This window comes from Panthera onca, chromosome C2 (genome assembly GCF_046562875.1).
Source record: "Panthera onca isolate mPanOnc1 chromosome C2, mPanOnc1 haplotype 2, whole genome shotgun sequence".
Classification (NCBI taxonomy): Eukaryota; Metazoa; Chordata; class Mammalia; order Carnivora; family Felidae; genus Panthera; species Panthera onca.
The window spans coordinates 104,758,685-104,779,779 of NC_138347.1; the positions used below are offsets into that span (position 1 = coordinate 104,758,685).

At 37.4% G+C, this 21,095-nt stretch overlaps 1 protein-coding gene across 3 annotated transcripts in view; it reads left to right on the plus strand.

Annotated features, from left to right (window-relative positions):
• The window catches only part of IFT80 (intraflagellar transport 80), a 140,894-nt gene that overhangs the window by 68,216 nt on the left and 51,583 nt on the right, over positions 1–21,095 (plus strand). For all 3 annotated transcript variants that reach the window (XM_078432198.2, XM_078432200.2, XM_078432199.2), the window contains one exon: positions 17,729–17,908. In XM_078432198.2, coding sequence (XP_078288324.2) covers positions 17,729–17,908 — 180 coding nt within the window. The remainder of the gene's footprint in view (positions 1–17,728; positions 17,909–21,095) is intronic.

Below are 21,095 nucleotides of genomic sequence, written 5' to 3' on the forward strand. Positions count from 1 at the left end.
GTGGCTAAAATTAACAACTCAGGAAACAACAGATGTTGGTGAGGCTGTGGAGAAAGGGAAACCCTCTTGCACTGTTGTTGGGAATGCAAACTGGTTCAGCCACTCTGGAAAACAGTATGGAGGTTCCTCAAAATATTTTTAAAAATTTTTTAATGTTTTATTTTTGAGAGAGAGAGAGAGACAGAGTGTGAGTGGGCAAGGAGTAGAGAGAGAGGGAGACATAAAATCAAAAGCAGGTTCCAGGCTCCTAGCTGTCAGCCCAGAGCCGATGCGGGGCTCGAACTCACGAACTGCGAGATCATGACCTGAGCTGAAGTTGGACTCTTAACCGAGCAACCCAGGCACCCCCAAATAATTTAAAAATAAAATTATCCTACAGCCAAGCAATATCACTACTAGGAATTTATCCAGAGGATACAGGAGTGCTGATTTGTAGGGGCACGTGTACCCCAATGTTTATAGCAGCACTATCAACAATAGCCAAATTATGGAAAGAGCCCAATGTCCATCAACTGATAAATGGATAAAGAAGATATGTGGTGTGTATATATATATATATACACACACACACACACACACACACACACACATACATATACATACAATGGAATACTACTTGGTGATGAAAAAGAATGAAATTTTGCCATTTGCAACAACATGGATGGAATTGGAGGGTATTGTGCTAAATGAAATAAGTCAGAGAAAGATAGATATATGTTTTCACTCATGTGGAATTTGAGAAACTTAACAAGACCATAGGGGAAGGGAAGGAAAAATAAGTTAACAAACACAGAGGGAGGCAAACCGTAAGGGACTCTTAAATACAGAGAACAAACTGAGAGTTGATGGGGGTGGGGGAGTTGGGGGGCAGGGAAAATGGGTGACAGGCACTGAGGAGGGCACTTGTTGGGATGAGCACTGGGTGTTGTATGTAAGTGATGAATCATGAGAATCTACTCCCAAAGTGAAGACTACACTGTATACACTCACTGTATGTTAGCTAACTTGACAATAAATTATTAAATATTAATAAATAAGTAAAATAAAATCTGCAACATGCAACTTATCCCTAAAAACAAACTTCAAAGAATACATATCATGATACTTAAGTTACATTAAATTTTTATGTTTTCAGGGGCACTAGGATGGCTCAGTCTGTTAAGCATCTGGATCTTGGTTTTGGCTCAGGTCACGATCTCCTAATTCATGAGTTTGAGCCCCATTTCAGGCTCTGTGCTGATGGTGTGGAGCCTGCTTGGGATTCTCTCTATGTCTCTCTGTCCCCAGCCCCACTTGAGCTCTTGCTCTCTCTCAAAATAAAGAAATAAAAAAACTAAAAAAAAAAAAGTGTTAGAAAATTTTATTAAAATTTTATTAAAATTAAGAAGTGATTTATTTAAAAAAATAAAACTAAAAAAATAAAAATAATAAAATTAAGTGATTTTTTTTTTTTTAGATGACTCTAGTAACAAAAAAAATACAAGCAAATCATCAGAACTTGGGTCTTTAATAGTTAAGAAATTTGGGAGGGAGGGTTGGACGATAAGGTTATTTTGTCCATATAATAATATATATGTCCACATGTCCATACATAATAATTTATCCATAAATAATAATTTAACAATTATTGATAAGTCAAAAAGATCTATTTATCATTTGTGCTTTAAAGAGACTTAAAAAAATTTTTTTTAATGTTTATTTATTTTTGAGAGAGAGAGAGAGAGAGAGAGAGAGAGAGAGACAGTGCATGAGTGGGGGAGGGGCAGAGAGAGAAGGAGACACAGAATCCAAAGCAGGCTCCAGGCTCTGAGCTGTCAGCACAGAGCCCGATGCGGGGCTCGAACTCACCACTGTGAGATCATGACCTGAACCGAAAGTCGGACGCTCAACCGACTGAGCCACCCAGGCGCCCGTAAAGAGACTTTTAACACTCTAAGTCTCTTCTTTTCCCCAAATACGACATGGAATATTAGATTCACATTTGTGTTTCAACCTCTAGAAAGAAATGAGGGAACCTCCTTAGGTGTAATTTAGTGATACTAATAAGAACCCTGAAGATGAATTTTTAAATATCCCTCTCAATTAACACTTACTTATCTCTCTCTTTAACCAAACTATTCCTTATGTTAGGATATACTCAGGCCGGCAGCATCTATATTGCCTGCTTGTTAGATGCAAATTAATGGGCCCCACCCCACCCCATCCTATTGAACCTGACCCTCTGGGATATGAGGGCCAGAAAATTTACTGAGCTCTTCTGGAGATTCTTTTTCTTTTTCTTTTCTTTTCTTTTCTTTCCTTTTCTTTTTCTCTTTTCTTTCTTTCTTTCTTTCTTTCTTTCTTTCTTTCTTTCTTTCTTCTTTCTTTTTTGAGAGACAGAGAGACAGAGAGTACAAGCATGTGGGGGAGGGGCAGAGAGAGAGGGAGAGAGAATCTCAATCAGGCTCCACGCTCAGCCCAGAGCTTGACATGGGGGTCGATCTCATGACCTTGAGATCATGACCTGAGCTGAAATCAAGAGTCATCTGCTCAACGGACTGAGCCACCCAAGCACCCCTCTTCCAGAGATTCTTAAACACTGAAAAGTTACGACACTGCTTCTTAATTCTGTTTGCACATTAAAATCATCTGGGATGCTTTTATTTTTATTTTTTGTTTTTTTTAATTTTTATTTATTTATTTATTTATTTTTTAATATATGAAATTTCCTGTCAAATTGGTTTCCATACAACACCCAGTGCTCATCCCAAAAGGTGCCCTCCTCAATACCCATCACCCACCCTGCCCTCCCTCCCACCCCCCATCAACCCTCAGTTTGTTCTCAGGTTTTTTTTTGGTTTTTTTTTTTCAACGTTTTTTATTTATTTTTGGGACAGAGAGAGACAGAGCATGAACGGGGGAGGGGCAGAGAGAGAGGGAGACACAGAATCGGAAACAGGCTCCAGGCTCCGAGCCATCAGCCCAGAGCCCGACGCGGGGCTCGAACTCACGGACCGCGAGATCGTGACCTGGCTGAAGTCGGACGCTTAACCGACTGCGCCACCCAGGCACCCCAATTTTTAACAGTCTCTTATGCTTTGGCTCTCTCCCACTCTAACCTCTTTTTTTTTTTTTTCCTTCCCCTCCCCCATGGGTTTCTGTTAAGCTTCTCAGGATCCACATAAGAGTGAAACCATATGGTATCTGTATTTCTCTGCGTGGCTTATTTCACTTAGCATCACACTCTCCAGTTCCATCCACGTTGCTACAAAGGGCCATATTTCATTTTTTCTCATTGCCACGTAGTATTCCATTGTGTATATAAACCACAATTTCTTTATCCATTCATCAGTTGATGGACATTTAGGCTCTTTCCATAATTTGGCTATTGTTGAGAGTGCTGCTATAAACATTGGGGTACAAGTGCCCCTATGCATCAGTACTCCTGTATCCCTTGGGTAAATTCCTAGCAGTGCTATTGCTGGGTCATAGGGTAGGTCTATTTTTACTTTTCTGAGGAACCTCCACACTGCTTTCCAGAGCGGCTGCACCAATTTGCATTCCCACCAACAGTGCAAGAGGGTTCCCGTTTCTCCACATCCTCTCCAGCATCTGTAGTCTCCTGACTTGTTCATTTTGGCCACTCTGACTGGCGTGAGGTGATATCTGAGTGTGGTTTTGATTTGTATTTCCCTGATAAGGAGCGACGTTGAACATCTTTTCATGTGCCTGTTGGCCATCCAGATGTCTTCTTTAGAGAAGTGTCTATTCATGTTTTCTGCCCATTTCTTCACTGGGTTATTTGTTTTTCGGGTGTGGAGTTTGATGAGCTCTTTATAGATTTTGGATACTAGCCCTTTGTCCGATATGTCATTTGCAAATATCTTTTCCCATTCCATTGGTTCCCTTTTAGTTTTCTTGGTTGTTTCCTTTGCTGTGCAGAAGCTTTTTATCTTCATAAGGTCCCAGTAATTCATTTTTGCTTTTAATTCCCTTGCCTTTGGGGATGTGCCGAGTAAGAGATTGCTACGGCTGAGGTCAGAGAGGTCTTTTCCTGCTTTCTTCTCTAAGGTTTTGATGGTTTCCTGTCTCACATTCAGGTCCTTTATCCATTTTGAGTTTATTTTTGTGAATGGTGTGAGAAAGTGGTCTAGTTTCAACCTTCTGCATGTTGCTGTCCAGTTCTCCCAGCACCATTTGTTAAAGAGACTGTCTTTTTTCCATTGGATGTTCTTTCCTGCTTTGTCAAAGATTAGTTGGCCATACGTTTGTGGGTCTAGTTCTGGGGTTTCTATTCTATTCCATTGGTCTATGTGTCTATTTTTATGCCAATACCATGCTGTCTTGATGATGACAGCTTTGTAGTAGAGGCTAAAGTCTGGGATTGTGATGCCTCCTGCTTTGGTCTTCTTCAAAATTACTTTGGCTATTCGGGGCCTTTTGTGGTTCCATATGAATTTTAGGATTGCTTGTTCTAGTTTCGAGAAGAATGCTGGTGCAATTTTGATTGGGATTGCGTTGAATGTGTAGATAGCTTTGGGTAGTATTGACATTTTGACAATATTTATTCTTCCAATCCATGAGCAGGGAATGTCTTTCCATTTCTTTATATCTTCTTCAATTACCTGCATAAGCTTTCTATAGTTTTCAGCATACAGATCTTTTACATCTTTAGTTAGATTTATTCCTAGGTATTTTATGCTTCTTGGTGCAATTGTGAATGGGATCAGTTTCTTTATTTGTCTTTCTGTTGCTTCATTGTTAGTGTATAAGAATGCAACTGATTTCTGCACATTGATTTTGTATCCTGCAACTTTGCTGAATTCATGTATCAGTTCTAGCAGACTTTTGGTGGAGTCTATCGGGTTTTCCATGTATAATATCATGTCATCTGCAAAAAGCGAAAGCTTGACTTCATCTTTCCCAATTTTGATGCCTTTGATTTCCTTTTGTTGTCTGATTGCTGATGCTAGAACTTCCAGCACTATGTTAAATAACAGCGGTGAGAGTGGGCATCCCTATCATGTTCCTGATCTCAGGGAAAAAGCTCTCAGTTTTTCCCCGTTGAGGATGATGTTAGCTGTGGGCTTTTCATAAATGGCTTTTATGATGTTTAAGTATGTTCCTTCTATCCCGACTTTCTCAAGGGTTTTTATTAAGAAAGGGTGCTGGATTTTGTCAAAGGCCTTTTCTGCATCGATTGACAGGATCATATGGTTCTTCTCTTTTTTTGTTGTTAATGTGATGTATCACGTTGATCGATTTGCGAATGTTGAACCAGCCCTGCATCCCAGGAATGAATCCCACTTGATCATGGTGAATAATTCTTTTTATATGCTGTTGAATTCGATTTGCTAGTATCTTATTGAGAATTTTTGCATCCATATTCATCAGGGATATTGGCCTGTAGTTCTTTTTTTTTTTACTGGGTCTCTGTCTGGTTTAGGAATCAAAGTAATACTGGCTTCATAGAATGAGTCTGGAAGTTTTCCTTCCCTTTCTATTTCTTGGAATAGCTTGAGAAGGATAGGTATTATCTCTGCTTTAAACGTCTGGTAGAACTCCCCTGGGAAGCCATCTGGTCCTGGACTCTTATTTGTTGGGAGATTTTTGATAACCGATTCAATTTCTTTGCTGGTTATGGGTCTGTTCAAGCTTTCTATTTCCTCCTGATTGAGTTTTGGAAGAGTGTGGGTGTTTAGGAATTTGTCCATTTCTTCCAGGTTGTCCAATTTGTTGGCATATAATTTTTCATAGTATTCCCTGATAATTGTTTGTATCTCTGAGGGATTGGTTGTAATAATTCCATTTTCATTCATGATTTTATCTATTTGGGTCATCTCCCTTTTCTTTTTGAGAAGCCTGGCTAGAGGTTTGTCAATTTTGTTTATTTTTTCAAAAAACCAACTCTTGGTTTCGTTGATCTGCTCTACAGTTTTTTTAGATTCTATATTGTTTATTTCTGCTCTGATCTTTATGATTTCTCTTCTTCTGCTGGGTTTAGGCTGCCTTTGCTGTTCTGCTTCTATTTCCTTTAGGTGTGCTGTTAGATTTTGTATTTGGGATTTTTCTTGTTTCTTGAGATAGGCCTGGATTGCAATGTATTTTCCTCTCAGGACTGCCTTCGCTGCGTCCCAAAGCGTTTGGATTGTTGTATTTTCATTTTCGTTTGTTTCCATATATTTTTTGATTTTTTCTCTAATTGCCTGGTTGACCCACTCATTCGTTAGTAGGGTGTTCTTTAACCTCCATGCTTTTGGAGGTTTTCCAGACTTTTTCCTGTGGTTGATTTCAAGCTTCATAGCATTGTGGTCTGAAAGTATGCATGGTATAATTTCAATTCTTGTAAACTTATGAAGGGCTGTTTTGTGACCCAGTATATGATCTATCTTGGAGAATGTTCCATGTGCACTCGAGAAGAAAGTATATTCTGTTGCTTTGGGATGCAGAGTTCTAAATATATCTGTCAAGTCCATCTGATCCAATGTATCATTCAGGGCCCTTGTTTCTTTATTGACCGTGTGTCTAGATGATCTATCCCTTTCTGTAAGTGGGGTGTTAAAGTCCCCTGCAATGACCACATTCTTATCAATAAGGTTGCTTATGTTTATGAGTAATTGTTTTATATATCTGGGGGCTCCGGTATTCGGCGCATAGACATTTATAATTGTTAGCTCTTCCTGATGGATAGACCCTGTAATTATTATATAATGCCCTTCTTCATCTCTTGTTACAGCCTTTAATTTAAAGTCTAGTTTGTCTGATATAAGTATGGCTACTCCAGCTTTCTTTTGGCTTCCAATAGCATGATAAATAGTTCTCCATCCCCTCACTCTCAATCTAAAGGTGTCCTCAGATCTAAAATGAGTCTCTTGTAGACAGCAAATAGATGGGTCTTGTTTTTTTATCCATTCTGATAGCCTATGTCTTTTGGTTGGCGCATTTAATCCATTTACATTCAGTGTTATTATAGAAAGATACGGGTTTAGAGTCATTGTGATGTCTGTATGTTTTATGCTTGTAGTGATGTCTCTGGTACTTTGTCTCACAGGATCCCCCTTAGGATCTCTTGTAGGGCTGGTTTAGTGGTGACAAATTCCTTCAGTTTTTGTTTGTTTGGGAAGACCATTATCTCTCCTTCTATTCTAAATGACAGACTTGCTGGATAAAGGATTCTCGGCTGCATATTTTTTCTGTTTAGCACACTGAAGATATCGTGCCAATCCTTTCTGGCCTGCCAAGTTTCAAAAGAGAGATCAGTCACGAGTCTTATAGGTCTCCCTTTATATGTGAGGGCACGTTTATCCCTTGCTGCTTTCAGAATTTTCTCTTTATCCTTGTATTTTGCCAGTTTCACTATGATATGTCGTGCAGAAGATCGATTCAAGTTAGGTCTGAAGGGAGTTCTCTGTGCCTCTTGGATTTCAATGCCTTTTTCCTTCCCCAGTTCAGGGAAGTTCTCAGCTATAATTTGTTCAAGTACCCCTTCAGCACCTTTCCCTCTCTCTTCCTCCTCTGGGATACCAATTATGCGTATATTATTTCTTTTTAGTGTATCACTTAGTTCTCTAATTTTCCCCTCATACTCCTGGATTTTTTTATCTCTCTTTCTCTCAGCTTCCTCTTTTTCCATAACTTTATCTTCTAGTTCACCTATTGTCTCCTCTGCCTCTTCAATCCGAGCTGTTGTCGTTTCCATTTTGTTATGCATTTTGTTTAAAGCGCTTTTCAGCTCCTCGTGACTGTTCCTTAGTCCCTTGATCTCTGTAGCAAGAGATTCTCTGCTGTCCTCTATACTGTTTTTCAAGCCCAGTGATTAATTTTATGACTATTATTCTAAATTCACTTTCTGTTATATTATTTAAATCCTTTTTGATCAGTTCATTAGCTGTTGTTATTTCCTGGAGATTCTTCTGAGGGGAATTCTTCCGTTTGGTCATTTTGGATAGTCCCTGGAGTGGTGGGGACCTGCAGGGCACTTCCCCTGTGCTGTGGTGTATAACTGGAGCTGGTGGGCGGGGCCGCAGTCCGACCTGATGTCTGCCCCCAGCCCACTGCTGGGGCCACAGTCAGACTGGTGTGTGCCTTCTCTTCCCCTCTCCTAGGGGCGGGATTCACTGTGGGGTGGCGTGTCCCGTCTGGGCTACTTGCACACTGCCAGGCTTGTGGTGCTGGGGATCTGGCGTATTAGCTGGGGTGGGTAGGCAAGGTGCACGGGGGCAGGAGGGGCAGGCTTAACTAGCTTCTCCTTAGGTGATCCACTTCAGGAGGGGCCCTGTGGCAGCGGGAGGGAGTCAGATCCGCTGCCGGAGGTTTGGCTCCGCAGAAGCACAGAGTTGGGTGTTTGCGCGGAGCGAGCAAGTTCCCTGGCAGGAACTGGTTCTCTTTGGGATTTTGGCTGGGGGATGGGCGGGGGAGATGGCGCTGGCGAGCGCCTTTGTTCCCCGCCAAGCTGAGCTCTGCCGTCCGGGGGCTCAGCAGCTCTCCCTCCCTTTGTTCTCCAGCCTTCCCACTTTCCGAGCAGAGCTGTTAACTTATGACCTCCCAGACGCTAAGTCGCGCTTGCTGTCGGAACACAGTCGTCTGGCCCCTCCGCTTTTGCCAACCAGACCCGGGGGCTCTGCTTGGCCGGCGAGCCGCCCCTCCGCCCCGGCTCCCTCCCGCCAGTCCGTGGAGTGCGCACCGCCTCGCCGCCCTTCCTACCCTCTTCCGTGGGCCTCTCGTCTGCGCTTGCCTCCGGAGACTCCGTTCTGCTAATCCTCTGGCGGTTTTCTGGGTTCTTTAGGCAGGTGTAGGTGGAATCTAAGTGATCAGCAGGACGCGCGGTGAGCCCAGAGTCCTCCTACGCCGCCATCTTCCCTCCCTCTGGGATGCTTTTATAAAAGATACCAAAACCCAGGACTCTAACTAATTAAATCCAGAAATTCTTGGGATGGAACCTGGGTCTATTTTTTAATATTCTCTATATGATTTTAACATACAGTCACTGTTCTATAAGAAAAGCAAAATCTGTTATTTGGTTTAATACTATCATTAGCAACTGGCTCACTGTTCATTCTCTGCCAATTCATCTGCCAGCTCTTGAGAAAAATTACATGACCTGTGCCTTAGCTACTAATCCAGCTTCTCATAGTTACATTGTAAACTTGGTTTCTTACATTTGTTACCAAGTCCAAGCTTGTTCTGCTCACCACACAACAGGCCAATAAATTGAGAGGCTAGATATTGGGGCAAGGAGAATGACTCTGTTTGGAACGTCAGAAAATCAAGGAGATGGTGGACTATTGTCCCAAAGAGCCATCTCCCCAGAGCATAAGATTTGAGTTGCTTTTATGTTAGGAAGAGGAGAAGTTGAAAGGGGGGTGAAGTTAAAAGGTGACTGACACCAGTAGACATCTGAGAAAGGTCACGTAACTTCTTTGTTCTTGGTCAGTTGATCTTTGCGTACAGGAATCCGGTCATCGTGTTTCTGTAAATCTTAAACACCGCAAGTCATTTCTGTTATGTACTTCCTTATCTCCTTGGGTGTGGTAGATTTTGGGTAAAAAGCAGTTTCTGCAAACCTTAACTGTAAAACGCCTAAGTGCAGGGCTAAGCAGAATGTTCTAAGCTATAGGTCACAGTAGCAAGAGAAGTAGAAGCAATATGGAGTCAACATGCTAAGTTTTTCCCTGTTACACATTCATCAACCTCATTTTTTCCTCATTTCATTTTTATTAGTGAATTATTATTTCCTCATTCACTTTTATTATTAGACTTTCAGATAATACAGTAGGAAAATAACATAAAGCACTGGTTTTCAAACTTTAGTGTGCATTAGAATTACCTAGAGTTATTGTTAAAATAGATTGCTGGGCCCCACTCCAGTCTCTCTAATACAGTAGATCTAAGGTAGGGCCAAAAACTTTGCATTTTCAATAAGCTGCTTAAGCTTAAGCTTCTGGCCCAGTGATCACTTTTTGAGAATGACTATATAATGAACCTCCATTACCCAGTTTCTAGCAGTTATCAACTAATGACTAATTCTTATCTGTACTACCACCTATTTCTCCATGGCCAGGATTATTTTGAGTAAATCCCTAAAAGCATATCATTTCATCACTAAATATTTCAGTATATATCACTAAGAACACAAAGACTTTTAACCTAAACTCATTACCATTATTAAACCTAAAAACAATTAACAATAATTGCTTAATATTAGCAAATATCCAGTCACTGTTCAAATTTTTCCAATTTTTTTTTCAGTTTGTTGAAATCAAGATGCAAATAAGATACAGTCATTGTGATTGGCTGATCTGTAAGTTCCCCTTCCACATTTTTTCCCCTTGTAATTTTCTGTAGTTGAAGAAACTGGTCATATCCTATATTTTCCCACAGTCTAGATTTTGCCATCTGCAGTCTCATGGTGTCATCTAACATGTTGCTCTGTTTCCTTTATTTCCTGTAAATTGGTAGTTAGATCTAGAGTCCTGATCAGAATCAGGTTTGATTTTTTTGGCAAGAAAAAAATAAGTAAAAAAACTAAGAAAAAAATGTAAGAACTTCATAGGTGATATTGTATACTTCCAGCAGGAAGCATTTAATGTCTGATTGTCTCTCTTATGTTATTAGCAAATGATGATCATTGTCTAGATCTACTAATTCACTTACAACTGCAAATTGGTAATATTCTTTTTTTTTATGTTTATTTATTTTTGAGAGAGAGAGAGAGACAGAGAGAAGGAGTTGGGGGGGGGGGTTGGGTGGCACAGAGAGAGAGGGAGACAGAATCCAAAGCAGGCTCCAGGCTCTGGGCTGTCAGCACAGAACCCGACCCAGGGCTTGAACTCACTAACTGTGAGATCATGACCTGAGCCAAAGTTGGACCCTTAACTGACTGAGACACCCAGGTACCTCATAAAATGGTAATATTCTAATTCTCATTTCTTCATCTAACTGCAATAGTTCTACAAAAGAAACATCTCCTTGACTGTTGGTTACCCTGGGGTATAGTTCATATAACAAAGGCAGAATAAATTCCTGATTATTTCTCTTTAACTATTAGTTTCCAAAAATATAAATTTGAACAGTGACTGGATAATTATTGTTAATTATTGTTTAATGTTGTTGAGGTTAAGTTAAAAAAAAGTCTTTGTGTTCATCACTAAATATACTAAAATATTTAGTGATGAAATGATATGCTGTCAGGGACTTGCTCAAAATAATCTAGGCCATGGAGACGTAGGTGGTGGTACAGATGAGCTAAGAATGAGCCATTAGTTGGTAACTGCTGGAAACTGGGTAATGGGTAAATGGGGATTCATTACACCAGTAGCCTTGTAGTCTTGTAGTCTCCAAATACAACCAATAAATGTTATTGTTAAGGTCATAAACTCACTAATTTTAACATAATTGGTGTATTCCAATAAATAAAATGCTCAAATCAGCCCAATTTTAGCCAGCCTTTTTTTTTTTTTTTGTCAGAATCTTGTAGGCTTTTATCACTTCCCTTGTTTTCTAAGTATGACAAAATGTTCCAAATTCATACTTTATTTTTTCTGACCCACATCTCCTATCAGCTTTTTCTTTAGTGTGCCCAGGTTTATTTTGTGAAAACATGGAAAATGATATTGAGAGAAAACCCTAAAGTGTTAGGGGTGCTCACTGTTACTAAGTTGATCATTGCTTTTCTAGCCCTTTTTAGTGGACAGAGCTAGGAATTTTTTTTCACAAACTCAAACTGATACTTCCAGTTCAAATCCAGAAACTATAGGATTTTATTTACCCTCACCAGTCTTACTTCAGTATCTGCTTTCACCTAGCCAAAAATCCTAGTTATTTAAAAACACTAGTGAAAATGCTCAGAATAGCCATACCAACGCTACAGAGTTTTAAAATTTCTTTTTTACATTCTTTTGTTCGTAAACCTATTTTCTTCTTTTTAAATGACAATTTTATTGAGATATATTTCACATATTGTAAAGTTCACCCTTTTATTAAAGTGTAGAATTCAGTCATTTTTAGTGCAGAGCTGTGCAACTGACTAATCTAATTTCAGAATTTCAGAACATTTTCATCACCACAAAAAGAAACCCATACCCATTAGCAGTCACTCCTATTCCCCTCCCCATGTCTCATGGCAACCACTAATCTTCTTTTATTTTCTCTTGTGGCTATTTCATCTAAATGGAATAATATAGTATGTGGCCTTTTGTGACTGGCTTCTTTCACTTAGCATAATGTTTTCAAGGTTCATCCATGTTGCAGCATGTTTTATTGCTTCATTCCTTTTTTGAGAGGGAGATCACGTGCATGTGCCTGAGCAGGGGAGGGGCAGAGGGAAAGGGGGAGAGAATCTCAAGCAGGCTCCACACCCAGTGCCGGGCTCAATTCCAGGACTGAGAGATCATGACCTGAGCCAAACTCAAGAATTGGACACTTAACCAACTGAGCCACCCAGGTGCCTCTTTTCTTTTCTTTTCTTTTCTTTTCTTTTCTTTTCTTTTCTTTTCTTTTCTTTTCTTTTCTTTTCTCTTCTCTTCTCTTTTCTTTTCTTTTTTTGAAGTACGCTCTATGCCAATTCAGGGCTTGAACTCACAATCCTGAGATCAAGAGTCACTCAGCCAGCTAGGCGCCCTATTTCATTCCTCTTTATTGCCAAATAATACTGCCAAACATTATATGAATATAACATATTTTGTTTTTCCATTCATCATTTTATGGACATTTGCATCTTTCAGGTTTTTGGCTGTTATAAATAATGTCACTATAAACATTTGGACATAGGGTTTTGGGTTTTTTTTTAATACTTTCTTGTCAAGTTAGCTAATATACAGTGTGGTCTTGGCTTCAGGAGTAGATTCCTGTGATTCATTAGTTACATACAACACCCAGTGCTCATCCCAACAAGTGCCCTCCTCAATGTCTATCACTCATTTTCCCCACCTCCCAAATCTCCCACCCCCATCAACCCTCAGTCTGTTCTCTGTATTTAAGAGTCTCTTAATGGTATGCCTCTCTCTGTTTGTAACTTATTTTTCCTTCCCTTCCCTGATGGCCTTCTGTTAAGTTTCTCAAATTCCACATATGAGTGAAAACGTATGATGTCTTTCTCTGACTGACTTATTTCACTTAGCATAATACCCTCCAGTTACATCCACATTGTTGCAAATGGCAAGATTTCATTCTTTTTATCACCAAGTAGTATTCCATTTTGTGTGTGTATGTGTGTGTGTGTGTGTGTATATATGTATATATATATATATATATATATATATATATATATATATGTATGTTGTATTAATAATACATATATGTACATATATATGTATATATTATATAATACAATATATGTATTGTATTATACATATAATATAATACACTATAATACAATACAATATGTATTATACATATAATACAATATATGTATATTGTATTAATAATACATATATTATACGTACATGTATGTATATATTATATATGTGTATATTGCATTAATATTAAATGTGCATATATGTATGTGCACATTATATGTATATGTACATGTACATTATATGTACAATATGTATTATACATGTATGTATACAATATACATATATTGTATACATACATGTATGTATTTGTATACATGTATACGTATAATACATAATAATACATATATAATATATACATATGTAATAATATGTATATATAATATATACATATACATATTATTACATACTATATAATACATATACATATTATGTATATATTATATATGTATGTTGTATTAATATTATATGTACATATGTATGTATATATATTGTATTAATAATACATATATGTATACATATATATGTATATATTATATATACATTATATAATACAATATATGTATTGTATTATACATATAATATATAATACAGTATAATACAATATAATATGTGTTGTACATATAATATATGTATATTGTATCAATACATATATGTACATATATATGTATATATTATACATCTTATATAATACAATATAATAATACATATGTTGTATATTGTATTATATTATCCATTCATCAGTTGATGGACATTTGGGCTCTTTCCATAATTTGGCTATTGTTGGTAGCACTGCTATAAACATTGGGATACATGTGCCCCTGTGAATCAGCATTCCTATATCCTTTGGATAAATTCCTAGTAGTGCTATTACTGGGTCATAGGGTAATTCTATTTTTAATTTTTTGAGGAACCTCCATACTGTTTCCCAGAGTGGCTGTACCAGTTTGCATTCCTAACACCAATGCAAGATGGTTCCCCTTTCTCCACATCCTCGCCAAACATCTGTTGTTTCCTGAGTTGTTAATTTTAGCCACTCTGACCGGTCTCAGTGTGGTTTTGATTCATACATTTCCCTGATGATAAGCAAAGTTGAGCATCTTTTGATGTGTCTGTTAACCATCTGGAAGTGTTTTTTGGAAAAGTGTCTATTCATGTCTTCTGCCCATTTCTTCACTGGATTATTTGTTTTTCGGGTGTTGAGTTTGGTAAGTTCTTTATAGATTTTAGATACTAACCCTTCATCAGATATGTCATTTGCAAATATCTTCTCCCATTCCATTGGTTGCCTTTTAGTTTTGTTGATTATTTCCTTTGTTGTGAAGAAGCTTTTTATCTTGATGAGGTCCCAATAATTCATTTTTGCTTTTATTTCCCTTGCCTTCAGAGATATGTCAAGTAAGAAGTTGCTGTAGCTGAGGTCAAAGAGATTGTTGCCTGTTTTCACCTCTAGAATTTTGATGGTTTCCTATCTCACATTTAGGTCCTCCATCCATTTTGAATTTTTTTTGTGTATGATGTAAGAAAGTGGTCCAGTTTCATTCTTCTGCATGTTGCTGTCCAGTTCTCCCAGCACCATTTGCTAAAGAGACTGTCTTTTTTCCATTGGATACTCTTTCCTACTTTGTCAAAGATTAGTTGGCCATATATTTGTGGGTCCATTTCTGGGTTCTCTATTCTATTCCACTGGTCAATTTGTCTGTTTTTGTGCCAATATCACAGTGTCTTGATGATTACAGCTTTGTAGTATAGGCTAGAGTCTGGGATTGTGATGCCTCCAGCTTTGGTTTTCTTTTTCAACATTTCTTTGGCTATTCTGGGTCTTTTGTGGTTCCATACAAATTTTATGATTATATGTTTGTTCTAGCTCTGTGAAGAATGCTGGTGCTATTTTGATTGGGGTTTCACTGAATGTGTAGATTCCTTTGTTAGTATTAATGTTTTAATAATATTTATTCTTCCAATCCATGAGCATGGAATGTTTTTCCATTTCTTTGTGTCTTCTTCAGTTTCTTTGATAAGCTTTCTATAGTTTTCAGCATATAGATGTTTTATCTCTTTAGTTAGTTTTATTCCTAGGTATTTTGTGGCTCTTGGTGCAATTATAAATGGTTTATAATTTAATAATAATATAATAATTATTATTTATAAATATAATGAATAATAATTATAAATTATTTATGGTTCTTGGTGCAATTATCAATTTTTCTGTTGCTTCGTTATTGGTGTAGAGAAATGCAACTGATTGCTGTACATTAATTTTATATCCTGCAATTTTGCTGAATTCAGGTATCAGTTCTAGCAGTTTTTTGTTGGAGTCTTTCAAGTTTTCCATGTAGAGTATCATGTCATTTGCAAAAAGTGAAAGTTTGACTTCTTCTTTGCCAATTTGGATGCCTTTTATTTCATTTTGTTGTCTGATTGTTGTGGCCAGGACTTCCAACAATATGTTAAACAACAGTGGTGAGAGTGGACGTCCCTGTTGTGCAGATTTTATATTTGTTGTACCTGGAGTATGAAAGACATCAGAGGAATATAGGGTGATGAAAGTATTATCTAAACATCCCTTTCCCTTTTCTCCTCTTAGCTAGGATTAGGCCTCTAGGAGTTCTTAGATACATTTTGTTATGTTTAATTTTAGTAAGATGTTTCTTTCTGGCTGATTTGGTTCTTTTGGTAGTTTAAAATCATACTTTAAAGTAAATAGTTTTAAAATATGAATCTATGGTTTTAAAATACAATTTAAAATAAGATCTCTGGGGCATCTGGTTGGCTCAGTCAGTCAGTTAAGCATCCAACTCTTGATTTCAGCTCAGGTCATGATCTCATGGTTTGTGAGTTTAAGCCTCACTCCGAGCTCTGTGCTCACAGTGAGCAGCCTGCGTGGGATTGTCTCTCTCTCTCTCTCCCTCTGACCCTGTCCCACTTGTGCTGTCTCTCTCTCTGTCAAAAATAAATAAATACACATTTTAAAAAAATAAAATAAGATTTCTCTTGCATCTACACCATGAGAATAAATTTAGAATGATAGATGTGCCATAAGCCTAGTCCAATCTATTATTACATATTAATAAATTGAGTTTCATTTGTCTATACCAACCACATAATTTTTATGTAAAATAGTAGTCATGCAGTATGTCATAATTCTGTTTGTCAAACATAAATGAAATTTTTTTATTGCCAGAAGTAGATTGTTTGTATTGTTGATATTGTCTTCACTTATTTTTAAAAAGATGACTTCAACTATTGTATATTTTCCTTTGTTGAACTTACTCTTCTTAATTTCAGAAAAGGAGGTTTTTAACATTTTTATGCTGCTGATGAAGGGAAAGTTTGTTCATTATCTCCTCCTCGATAACTTTCTTATAGGGCCTTTTACTTAAGCAATAGGTAGAGGTTTGAAGGACAGTTGAAAAAAGTGTCAATGAGTAGTAAGAGTCATTCAGCATTTTTATTGTATGTATGAACTTTGTTGAGAATTTAAAATCTTTTTTGATAGTACTATGAATTAATGAATATTTTTCTATATTTTTTCAATTTTCTCCACATTTTTTGTCATTGAACCTGTAGCTAACAATGAATATATTTGAAACAACAATAATGTACAGCAAAATAAATATGCACTCAAGAACAACCAAAATATCAACAACAAAAAAATCAAGATTCAATTTGACTTTAAGCTGTAAGGTTGGAAGAATGGAAAGGGAATGTATGCAAATTTAGTCAAATAAATAAATCATCCTTCTAGCAAATACATATTTTGCATCTGAAAAATGAAAGAAAATGCATGTTATGTCATCTTTTAAAAGGCTTTTTCTGACTGTCTTATTCACACACACACACATACACACACACACGTAAGTCTCCTTTGTCTTAGATGATGCTTCTTGATACCTTTAGATAACTTTCTCAGAGAGATAAGTAGATTCTAGAAGAGGTTATATTACTACATTATGAAAGAAAAAACAAGAAAAAAAAGGTCCATTAACCTATTCTTTCATGATTTAAAATGTGTGTCAGAGATGTCTTAGTTATATTGTGTCTTCAGTTTCAATTTTTAGTGACATAAAATTATTGATATATTATAATCAGCCTTTCAGTGTAAGGACTATAGAGGTCCTTAAGAAAAGTAAGGTGTCTTTTTTTTTTTTTCTACAGACTTCTTATTTACCAATTCAGCATTATTACTTAAAAGTAGTGATGTGAATGGAAACAGTGTGAGTGTTTTGCAGTTCTTGAGAGATTTTATACACTTTTATCATATAATTCTACAGTGTACTTTAAAAATTACATCTGTATCTTCTGTTCAGTACACAATTATCAAGAAAAAAATTTCTCAATTCTAGGATAAACCACATTCTTTTAAAAAATTATCTTAAAATGTATTCTCAATTTAAAACTCCTTTAAATTTTTTTTTCCCAGTGAATTGATTTTACTCTCATTCTTTCTTCCCCAGTGGTCATATGCTTTGGAAAAGCCCAACACCGGCAGTATATTTAACATCGCGTGGTCAATTGATGGCACTCAGATCGCTGGAGCCTGTGGAAATGGGCATGTTGTTTTTGCACATGTGGTGGAGCAGCGTTGGGAGTGGAAAAATTTTCAAGTAACGTTAACTAAACGAAGGACCATGCAGGTATGATTATGTTCCATGGTTGATTAAACCTGCCTCTTTTCACATTAGCTCACTCTACAGAATATGGAGTTATCGTCACTAATTGTATTTAAACCAAGTTTATAAAAATTCAGTCATATTAAATATATTTCACCAATGCCATTGGTGACTTTTTCATGACATAATATAAGAACCTTTCACTGATACAGAACCTGAGTGCCCACAGCTACTGTGGTTATGGGGTTGAGGCAGGGATGGTGAAACTTGAAGCATTTAGGGACTATGTGGATTCAGTTCCGGAAGGAGGGAAGAAGCTGCAATAAGTTAGATTTAACTCCTGGACCTGACCCCATGGCAGGCCTAGCCTGCTAGTCACTGTCAGGGTTACATTATTTTATTAATTTATAATTGTATAAGCTTATTTAACCTGTTTACAAAATTTTTTTTTCCTTTTAAGAATTACCTAAGGCTAGCCAAAGTAGGAAAACAGTGGGAAATTCTTATTGGGAGGTAGGAAGTGAAAAACAGGTACTTTTGGAGTGAAATAAGATGGGAAGTTTGGGGGGCACCTAGGTGGCTCAGTCGGATGAGTGTCCAACTTCAGCTTAGGTCATGGTCTCACAGTTTGTAGGTTTGATCACCATGTCTGGCTCTATGCTGATGGCTCAGAGCCTGGAGCCTGGAGCCTGGAGCCTGTGTCTTCCCTCTCTGCCCCTCCCCCACTCAAACTCTCTTTCAAAAATAAATAAAGATTAAACAAAAAATTTTTTTAAAGGACAGGACGGTTGGGATGTAGCAGTAGAAAGTTGAGGGAAATGTTGTTCAGGTCAGAGAACTCCAGTAGGGGGGTTATCTATGCACTATAAGCTTCTTAAGTGTACAATACTGTTATTTCACTCAAGCCCAGTGTCTTGCATATAATAAATGCTCAACAAATAAATTTAAAAATTTTTAATTTATTTATTTTAGAGAGAGAGAGTGTAAGTGGGCAAGAGGGGCAGAGGGAGAATGAGAGAATCTTTTTTTTTTAATGTTTATTTATTTTTGAGAGAGAGACAGAGTGAGAGTGGGTGAGGGACAGAGAGGGAGACACAGAATCTGAAGCAGGCCCCATGCTCTGAGCTGTCAGCACAGAGCCCCACGCAGGGCTTGAACCCATGAACCGCAAGATCATGACCTGAGCCAAAGTCAGATGCTTAACTGACAGAGCCACCCAGGAGCCCCAGAATGAGAGAATCTTAAGCAGGCTCCATGCTCAGTGCAGAGCCCGACAGGGGGGCTCGACCTCACGACTCCGGGATCATGACCTGAACCAAAAGCAAGAGTCAGATGTTCAACCAACTGCGCCACCCAGGTGCCTGGTCAACAAATATTTTAAAAGTTAGTTGACAAAAGATACGAGGAAGAGGCCAGAGACAATGTACCAATGGCAAACCCTCTGCCAGAGAAAGGAGAACTGTACCTTCTAACTCTTCTTCCTCCTATTGTATCAATTGCCTCTGTCTTCATATTCAGAATTCAGACTATTATAATTATTTGGAAGCATGTATCTTGTAATTTCTAAGTCTACTCAAATGTTCTTTAGCCTAAGTATCCAGATTTTTTTATTTGGATAATATGGTCACTAGATTTGTAATAATTAGGTATGTTATAGTTTTTCTTTGTTCTGTTTACTTATTTTTAAAATTTTAAACATTTTATTATGGAGTATTTTTTTTAATGTTTGTATTTGAGAGAGAGAGAGAGAGAGAGACAGAAAGACAGAGACAGAGAGTGAGCGGGAAGGGCAGAGAGAGAGAGGAAAACACAGAATCTGAAACAGGCTCCAGGCTCTGAGTTGTCAGTACAGAGCCTGATATGGGGCTTTTATTCACAAATCAGGAGATCATGACCTGAGGTGAAATTGGATGCTTAACCAATTGAGCCACCCAGGTTCCCCTTTTATGGAGAATTTAATACATATGCAGAAGTAGACAGAATAGTGTGATGAATCACTGTGTACTCATCACCCAGCCCTAACAACCAACCCATGACCAAGCCTGGCCCAGGCATTGTCCATATCTACTTTCCTCCTTCCCCAATTATTTTGAAGCCAATTCAGATATCATATTTTATCTGTGAAATTTTCAGTATACAACTAAGAGAAGGACTCTTTTAACATAACCACAATACCATTATTATACCTTAAAAATAATAATTCCTTAATATTATCAAATATGCAGAAAGTGTTCAAATTTTCAGCTGTTTCCCACGTGTCACATTTTTAAAAGTTTGTTTTGAAATCAGGATCCAAAATGGTTTACATGTTGCAATTGGTTGACATGTCTTTTAAGTTTCCTAATATATAGGTTCCCCTTCCATCTCTGGTTTTACCCCTGCACTTTATTTGCTGAAGGAACCAAATTGTTTGTCCAGCAGAGTTTACCACAGTCTGGACTTTATTGATTGTGTCCCTATGGTGTGGTTTGACATACTCCTCTATCTTCTGTATTTCCTGTAAATTAGTTATTGGATCTAGGTGATGTTATATATAAGTAGGTATTTCTGTTAATTAACCTGGGAACTAAAGCATTATTTATAGTGTTGTGTATATGACAAAAGATGCCTTGTGAGTTCTAATCAATTGATTTGGGGACATAATTATTTTATCCATATAGTGCATGGGGGGCGATTAGCTAATAGTATTGCTAAATAAATTCTAGCCTTAATTTCAAAAATGCCCCAAGATGAGAATATATCTAGAAAGAGGAGTTCTTCTTACATAATAAAAAGGAGTCATCCTAGAGATTAGAGGATTTTTACATGAGATAAAATGAGCAGTGGAGGTGTTTAAATGACTTATCTAATCCAAATTGTTTTTGTACTTACAATAATGTTTGTAAGTAATCTTTCAAAATTTTAGAACTAGAACACTGTTTTTATTGTTTTTACTTTCTCAGTGATTATAAAACATTTGTATTGCATTTTTGCTAAATTGGGCCTATTCAGTGGTTTTTCTTAAAATACTTTCATACACTCATTCACTAGATATTTATTGAGTGATCCCTACTTGCCAGGCATTGGACTAGGCAATGGGAAATATAATTGTGATGAGAACAAATTTGGTCCCCCTTTTCATGGAACCTCCTAGTTGAAAATCTCTTTTTTCCCCCATAAATTCATCTCAAATTGATTTAAGGTAAGCAATGAAGAAAGAAGCTTATTTCTT